Raw genomic sequence first — 9268 nt, forward strand, 5'->3', positions numbered from 1 at the left:
TTTATAGACATATATATATACTGGATAGACTTGAACATGTAAAAATTTCAAAATAGGTAGTTGTTTCAAATCCTCATGTCTATGGCTTTGGATTTATTTTTACATTTACTTTTTAAATTATTTTAGATGCATATAGGAGTTTTGTCAAAACTTAAATTTCACAAATAAATATTGTTTACTCTTTAGTATTAATTCAGTTGTTTATGCTATTTATTTTAATTTTAAGCAATTTAAAACCATCTAAATATTATTATAGTGGCCAATATGATAATAATAATGGTCAAATTTTATAAATAAATCATCTCAAAAAATATATAATAGATATTACATAACTGCTAAATTATTGCAGTGAATAGAGCTGCCAACCCGTGGCACGGTGTGATAGGCTACCTTGAGAAATTTTTAATCCAACTCATGATTACAGATTAGAGGAATTAATCCACGAGTCCATGAAAAATAAAATAAAAAATTATATATAAAATATTTAAACTTGATTATGAATTAGATGAGTCAAATTCACAATTTAGTAATATGATGATGTTAAACATCCTTATATCCAATGTTTAGCTGGGATATAGATAGTCTCTCTTTAGTTTTACATTTCTGTCTTTTGATAATGATATTTTATTTGATTTGAATACAGAAAGTTGGTGGAGTTCGATTCAATTTAAGTTAAAGTTTCATTCTTGAAGTGCTTGATTTTTCCATTTTCATTTTTAGTTCTATGGATTTTTTTTTATCTTCAACCCGCAGGTTAAATTAGGGATGTAATCGAGTCGAGCCGAGTCGAACTCTTGGATGTTTGAGTTTGACTTGTTTATAATCGAGCCGAACTCGAGCTTTATTTAACGAATATATTCATGGCTCACGAGCTTATTTGAACTTTTATCGAACCTAAACGAACTTAATAAATATAAATTATAAATTTAAATATTATTAAAAACTAAATTATATATTTTTAAAAAATTATAATATTCTTGTTAAAATTTATAATTTTATTATAATAAATAAATTTAATATATTTGTCTATATTTTTCATAAGTAGAGTGTAAAATCTATAAATTCAATATCAAAACTATTATTATTTTTATTTAAAAGTTGATTCATGAGCTTAACGAACATGTTCATGAGCTAACGAGCCGAATATTGTGAAGTTTGAGCTTGATTTGTTTATCTTAATGAGCCTCATTAAACGATATCAAAAACGAATTTTTATCAAATCGAACTTCGAATAGCTCACGAGCGACTTGGCTCATTTACACCCTTAGGTTAAATCAAGTCCACCGCGGACCAGCTCATATTGGTCATGGGCTAAGATGGGCTGATTTATCTGGACCTATCTTTAAATTAATTGATAAAATTTTAATTCAATATTTTTAAATTTTTTATTGGGTAGATCAATTTGATAGGTCCACATCTCCAATGATAATAATAATAATAATAATAATAATAATAATAATAATAATAAAAAAAAAAGTAATAAAAAATAATTTAATACAGAATATTAAAGTATTATTAATATAATAATATTTTTTATACAATAATTTTAATCTATTAAGGATACTTTTAGAATAAAAAATATACTCACTATTTTAATATATATATTTTTAAAAACGCCCTTTTAACTATTGCCGTTTTAATTTTCACCCTAAATTTATTATTAAAATATGCTTAGGGATTTCCTGCTTCTGGACCACTACGACCTCGCCGGTTCCCTCTCCTCCCTCTCTTCTCCTAAATTCTCAGCGGCCGAGAACTCGCCGCTTCTTCTCTCCTAGCGACCTGAGATCCGAGACCTCGCGGTCCTCCCCTCACCTTTTCTCTCCCACTCCCAGCGACCTCGCCTCCCACCACAGGCGTCGGCCTTCGCCACCCTCACCTCTCACTCTCTCGCGCTCTCTTTGATTCCCCTTCGTTCCTTGTTCGTCTCGCCCCCTTTTTTCCGGCGTCTCCTATCTGCCTTTAAAGCCTCGTCTTCCATCTCCTTACCGCTTGTCAAGTAAGTGCTTTCATTTCCTCTCTGATCCAGTAGGTGATGATTGGTTTCTTGCTATTTTCTTGATGTTTTGGTGTTCTCATGATCATTCATTCTGGATTATGGAAATGTGGATAGATGATCTCAGGTTTATTCAATTCTAGGTTTCTATTACCTAAATATGGCTCTATATTCATTCGGAAGAACTGGTTTGGTCCTGATTATTCCTTGTGCTATAGTAAGTAGGATGTGGTTTAGTTACATTGCTTGAAATTTTTTGCAATCGTGGACATAGTTTTTGCTATGTTATTAGATCCATAAAGCTGACATGATTCAGTTATTAGTGAATGAACACAGATTTTATTTTCAAGTGCTATTTATATTTTATGATGAGAAATATTTAATGTTTCCTAAATCAACAAGCTATTTTAGTAAACTTTTTCCTCTTAGGGTGTTTATGACTATCTAACACATCTGTGATGTGTTTGGGTATTTGACAGATACTCTTTAATGTAAATGGGTGGATCCAGGTAACCATCAGTAGCTTAATTTAGTGTTTAGCAGTTTGGATCCCCATCTAACTAACCAGCTCAAGCGGGTGTTAGGGAAATTTGTAGTTACCCAACCCATTATCATCAATTTATCCATGTTGGAGTGATTAGGGAGTAACACTTAAGGGTTGTTTACTCGGTGGAATCCATTGGGACAGAGATGAGAGCTTTGATTTTGAGGAGCTATCCCTTTTGTTTATTCAATAGATAACCAATGGAGAGGATTTTGAATCCCTCTTTGCTAATGCATTTCCCCCAACATCACATCGCCAAAAACTTGATGGATGCACTATTATAGTCATGACATGTCTCAAAATTTCCAATTTACCCAATCTTCCTCTTGTGGGTGGGCGAACTATGACAGTGAGGCAAGTCTAGTGAAGGGTCTTTCTTGTGTTCGACAAGTGTAGGCAAGGGTCATCGATTGGGGGAGGAGTAATGAGAATGAGCGAGGGTTGGGGCTTAGGCAATGGTTGTCAAACATTGGGCTAGCATATTTGGGAAGGTGGGTGATTGGTGGGCATGTTGCTGTCGTGTGTGGGTATCATGAGGAAAGTATACTATGGTGCATAGGCAAGCGGTTAGTGGATGATGTCGTAGATGGTCAAGTGAGGATATTGGGAATTTTCTCTCTTCTCTTCCTATACATAGCTACGACAAACAAACTCTCATTTTTCTCCCTCTTCTCTCCTATCTCTTCCTTCCCTCTCCTCTGCTCCCCACATATACAATATTGAGACAAAGAGGAGGAGATATGAGAAAGAAATGCATTAGATTTAATATTGTTGGCTACTATTGTATTTTTGTTATTGACTACTATCATCTTCTCTCATTTCCTTTTTCTAGCATCTCGTCCCACTTTTTGGTCATCATCCTATGCACATTAAACAAGTTTACTTTTTAAAAGATTATGCCCCTCTTCCTTTTTTTTCTCAAGAATTTGTTCTCATTTTGTTTATCAAAGCCGCTTTTTGTAATATAATGCAGCTCTCATGAGGACTTGATTTAATTTAAGTGGTGCCTAAAGAAGATAGGGTAGGTCTTAGAGGGCAACACGAAGGATGACATATGTGGGGTGGAAGAACTTGTTGGAGTCCTTTTCCAGTGCGACTCTAGTGGCTAAGTAGTAGCTTCTACTAAAACAATTGTAGGTGTGCCACTTTGTGCTCATGTGTGATTTGATTGAGTATTTTTTTCACTAATATAGAATGCATTCAATCTTGGATTATGATGGGGAATTGCGATGTAGGATGGTTATGGTGCGTGTGTGTTGGTATGGGGGTTTGGGCAGTTGAAGGGTGTGCAGATAGTTATTGGCATCAATAACCACTGCTAGAGAGGTATTAGTCCTTATGTTTGTAGATTCTAGCGGGGTAGCTCTTAGGGATTCATCAACCTAATTAGAGGTGAAGCAATTTGGTGGAGACTAGACAAAAATAAGCAATGATGGGTTCTAGGGTTAAGGTTTGTCACCAAATATGTGGCTTTGGTAAGAGGGACTAGCACTAAAAGATAAGAGACCGATTGACATTAGTTCAAAAGAGTAGAGTTGATATAGGGGTGGAGGTAAATGAAAATTAGAATTTCATGATAAAATGGGTTAGTGAGGGGAGGTTGAATCATCATTTCAAATTTGCGGCCTCTTTTAAGGTTTTGTTGTAGAAAATATAAACCCTATGAGAGAAATATTATTGTGGTATCTAATGCAAACAAGGAAAGAATTTGACATTGAAAAGGCAATAATTAAAGATTGAAGAAAACATTTTGAAGATAATTACAAATTAGCACTTTCACAATAAAAGGAAATCAATAGAAGCATACATCAGATTGAAGTAGCTGTAATATATTAAAGATTTGATTCGTTTGTCTTTTGGTAATTAGAAAGTAATTAGATAATTTTTAAAAGGTTTGGTCTTTTTAGAATTTTTTATTGGGATAATGATGGATTTTATGAAAAAGGCTATTATTTTATGAAGAATAAGTTGTGTTATCAATCTCTAAAAAAAGGGTTAGGATCCTATGTATTTGACAATTTTGAGGTAATCGAGTCTTCAATTTCCTTTCCTCTATGTGAAAATTACTAACTTTTATATAAGAGGATTATGTCTTTGTTTTTTTGTGGTGCTGCGTCGAAGGACCAAAATCTGATGGTTCAATCTTGATACTAGTTATCCTTCCGTCCTCCATTATCTTTTAAGTCTCAATGCTATCCTTATCTACAATTCTTCCTGATCACTCTCCTTAATCGAGTTCTAACAGATTTCTGTGCCCTCTCATCATCTTTGTGCATCTTCATCTTCTCCATCATTGTGCATTGTCAACCTTGCCACGAGGATTTTTTTACTGTAGCAATAGTAGCTAAATTAAAAAAGAAAAAAATGTAAAAAAGAAAGAAAAAGGAAACAGAACAAAGAGAGATATTTCTTCTAAATGCAATAAAGGGAGGTTGAGTATCTTCATCAATTTGTCTAATTTAAACTTAAGGCAACTTTAACATTAATGAAGCTTGCATCATCTTGGTACAAACATATTTCCTCTTCTCGAATATTAACTTTTGTTTATTTAGTTTATAATTTTTAATTACTTGCATTTAATTAGTTTTTCTCGCAATTTCATACATATTATCACATTATTTATAAAAAGTCCTATCTAGTTTAGTCATTGTTCATTGTTTTGTGGAATTATATTCCTGGCAAGTTATTTTTCTTTGTGTGTTATTCTAACTGTCAGGATTTTGTGATCTTAGTTTTAATGGTTCGTCTGTGATGCTTAATTACTCTATCTTTGTATTTAAAAGCAATTGCTGCATTGGATACATTTTTCATGTTGTCTTTCTCTTTCTTAAAATTGACCAAAATATGGTTTTAATGAGAGAGCTGTGCACTAGTCAAATAACATAAATACATAATCATGTAGTACAATCATTTAGCCTTTACTCTATCAAGCAGTTCAAATAGATGCTTTGACCGATCAATTGAGATGAGATGGACAAGTGTTGTTTTCTTGGTCATTGTTTTGTGGAATTATAAGGTAGAAGTTATTTTTGTTTGATACTAACAAACGGTATCTTGTGATCTTAGTTTTAATGGTCATTTGTAATGCTTAACTATCCTATTTCTGGTATTTAAAAGCAATTGCTGCATTGGATATACTTTCTTGTTGTCTCTCTCTTTCTTAGAATTGAACAAGTCTGTTTTTAATGAGAGAATTGTGCATAACTAAGCAAAATCTTCCTTGCATTGGAATTAAACAGTCTAGAGATTTGCAATGGATCCTGGCATGGAGCAACTTCGGCAAACTTTGGTTGAGGTTGAAACAGAAGCTGAGGAACTTTTTTTAGCAAGACATCAGGTTAGGACCTTTTCTGGCCTTTGGTACTAACTTATCAATTATCTAGTCTAGCCGCATCTAATGTTTCCTGTATTGACAGCTTGTAGAAAATGATAGACTTAAGAATGCTAATAGAGAAGCTCTGACAGCTCTTCGTAGGAGAGCTCAGACTACAAAGAGTAGTGTTCCATCACCCTTTGAAGCAGTCATGCGAGAAATAGAGGGAACCAAGGAATTAGTTAAGGAGATATGTCCAACATGTGGAGACCATGACTTCAAGGAGCATACATGGATGATGTTTCCAGGATCTGATATTTTTGTTCGCATGCCATTCCATGCAGCTCATACCACTTTGGAAAAAGGTGATTCCTCCATAATCACAATGAACAATATTTACTTAAAATGATTGACTTTTTGAGGATATGATATTTTGTAAAAGCACAATGAATAATATTTTTTGTTCATGTCTATAAATTTAGATTGATATCCAACAAACTGTCCTAGAATACTCCCAGGCACATGTTATGAAACTTTTGTGCATAATTAGACATTTGCAAGACATGGAGTTCACTCTTTAAACTTAATAATGTCTACATATAAATTGGAAAAGTGATAAGTTGATATCCTTTTTATTTTGTTAGTAGAACTGAACTAATTACCTATATCACTTACTCATTTATTTGTCAATGGGTATGCATCAAGATTTTCTATGCATGATTTTTTTTCCATTTTTTTTTTTACAAAATGGGGACACGAGGTCAAGGATCCCTCGAAAAGGGTCCAAATTGTACAAGGACATTATGATTTTAGAAGTATAAATATTCTTGCATATAATATATGGTATATAATGTGTATAATGTTATATAATAAATGCACACAGTATTGTGTTTACATTGGACAATGCATGTGATATAATGTTTAAGGGGCATTTTAAGAAGGCCTAAAAAAATTTGAGAGTTTTTTGAAATGTCATAGCTTAGAGGGCATTATGGAAATTCTTAAAAAGTTTGGGGGCTTTTTGAAATGTTCCCGGATATAACCACAATGGTAATGCCTCTTTCATTACACTGGCACAAGCCTTCCCTCTTCTCCATCACCTTGATGTGAGCCTTCTTCCTCTCCTATCCCCTTGAAGCCAGCAACCACTGAATCTCTTTAATTTTCATGCCTCAGCAACTTAAGCAGGATGCTTCCTTGCATGGTCATCTAACTCCCCTCCCAAAGACTCCATTGACTGCTTTCCTCCTTGCGTGCCATGAGTAGCATGTGAAGCCTAGGTAAGCTTCCTCCTGAGTGTCTTCTTTCTCTTCTCTCACAGACTTGTTTGATTGCTCAGACACTTTTTGAACTTGCCTATGTTGTGTCATGTCGACACTGGTACGGGAGGTGTATTCGTAGTGTTTGTGTAACAGAGTTAGTGAGTGGAAAAAGAAAAATGGATATTAGAATTCCTAGTAAGACTGGAAGTTTCATAAAAGAATGTCAATGTGCACTCCTTATAACAGACTACATTTCTCTATGGTCTTACTCTTTGTTAAATTTGATGGTTTGGGTGGTTGCAATCAACTTAAACTCTACTCCAAAAGCCTGAGTTGGGTTGATCATCTGTCAGGTGGGTGCATTAAACTTGAGCAAATAATCATAACATTGGAAGAAACAATTTTATTTGTTATAAAGTTCTCATACAAAATTGTTAAGCAATAAATCAAAGTTATATAATAACAAAGAGGAAAAGAATGAAGAATATTTACTCTGTTTTCAAATACTTTCCCATCTTCCTTGCAGTTACATCCTCAGTTTCAGAATTTTACATAACGTTCAGTTAGCAATATTGTAGCCAATGAGTCAATGTAATTAGGAAGTTAAGTTAAACACTTTGAGCAAATTAGTTTGTTCGAATAACTTCTCTTGATGCCTTAACTGGCAATAGGAAGATAACTCCATTTATGTTTTACAAGGTTCTGAAAGTAAACCTGGCTCTGGCACTTGATTTTAGCTCTTTTCCAGATTATTTGTAGAATTTCCTGATGCCCACCTCTTTGTAAATTCTGCAGTATACATTAGTAATTTAGTGTTGTATGTTCAGGAAAAAAACCCGCCCTCATAGACTGGTGTTTTGTTTTCACTTTAGTTGTAAAAATGTCATTATGATACTTTTTGTTATCATTGTTATAGAAACCCTTTTTTGTTTATTAAACAGCATCCCATCTAAATAATATCCTTCTGAAACAATTTTGTTTTGCTTCTTGTTTAGATCAAGAACGGCTGGACTATGACACGAAAAAACTGCAGAGCTATGTGAAGGAAAAATCTCTTCTGATTTCAGAAAGAGGAGCTCTTGCTGATAGGATAAGCCCTGACATCGTTAACTCTTTGATTACATTAACAGATACCCGTAAATGAGCGAGTATTTCAACTTCTCTATGAGACATGCTTATTGTGCGTTAATCATATCTAGTAATTATCACTGCAATGAAACCCAGATGTTCTAACAGTTTTTTTGTTGGTTCTTTGACTCAAACTTTGGATTCCTAGCATTTTAGCGAGCACCTCTTTCACCTGATGGTGATGGGTGTTCCTTTTTTTGCTTCAGTTTTTCACTTGAGTTGGTGGCCTTTCACTTACTCGACGTTGATTTGATCAGCTTGCTCAGTTCTCTTGGACCCACAATAAGTGTCGACTTAGTTTGATACTAGCTTGTGTTCTTTTGTTTCAAGTAAATGCTTGATTTTCAGGCTCGAAGGTGCCTGCCTACCTTAGAGATTAGGAATTTTGTTCATGCGGATGAGCTTATTCTAATTGCACTTGAGCCTACCTTGAATCTAAAAGATTATTAATTCAAAATGGCTCACTAAAGATGTCTTTGTCAATGTACCAGCATTTGGGTGTTTATACTAAAACTTTATCATGCTTTATGGGTGTATCGAATCTTCTTATTTCTTTTATGTTAATCTTGTATTCACATGCTCTATGGTCAGCAAAAAAGATTGTCCGATATTTTACATGAGTTTTGGAATTGTAATTATTTGGTGGTGGTGGTGTTCATGCAATGCAAAGCTACATAGCACAAAACTCCAACTGCTATCTTTAAACTTGACCGTGCATCAAAGCTACTTAACAGTGCGAGGGATTTCATGTGCTCCAAAGGGAGACCATATGGTCGATTTGTTTAATAGTTGTATTTGTATCTAATAATTTTGATCAAAAATTATTATATAAAAATATAAATTTCTATCAAAATTACTATATAATCGTAGCAGTGTTGTTAAAACAATTCAATGGATTTAATCATTTTGGCACATAATTATTTTTAATTATTTGGTTATTTTAAAAGTATCGTGAAACTCTAATAATCTTGTATAATGTATGAAAATTCAAATTTAAAATTTTATTAGAAAATAATTATGTATTA

At 33.6% G+C, this 9268-nt stretch overlaps 1 protein-coding gene across 1 annotated transcript; it reads left to right on the top strand.

Moving 5' to 3' along the window:
* The first annotated feature begins 1689 nt into the window (after positions 1-1689).
* LOC121977617 lies at positions 1690-8400 on the top strand. The gene is made up of 4 exons (XM_042530088.1): positions 1690-1999; positions 5780-5877; positions 5957-6218; positions 8111-8400. Exons 2-4 carry the CDS (start codon positions 5794-5796, stop codon positions 8257-8259), a joined length of 495 nt encoding a protein of 164 aa, XP_042386022.1. The 5' UTR covers positions 1690-1999; positions 5780-5793; the 3' UTR covers positions 8260-8400.
* Positions 8401-9268: the final 868 nt, after the last annotated feature.

This window comes from Zingiber officinale, chromosome 4B, assembly GCF_018446385.1.
Source record: "Zingiber officinale cultivar Zhangliang chromosome 4B, Zo_v1.1, whole genome shotgun sequence".
In the NCBI taxonomy this organism is placed as follows: domain Eukaryota; kingdom Viridiplantae; phylum Streptophyta; class Magnoliopsida; order Zingiberales; family Zingiberaceae; genus Zingiber; species Zingiber officinale.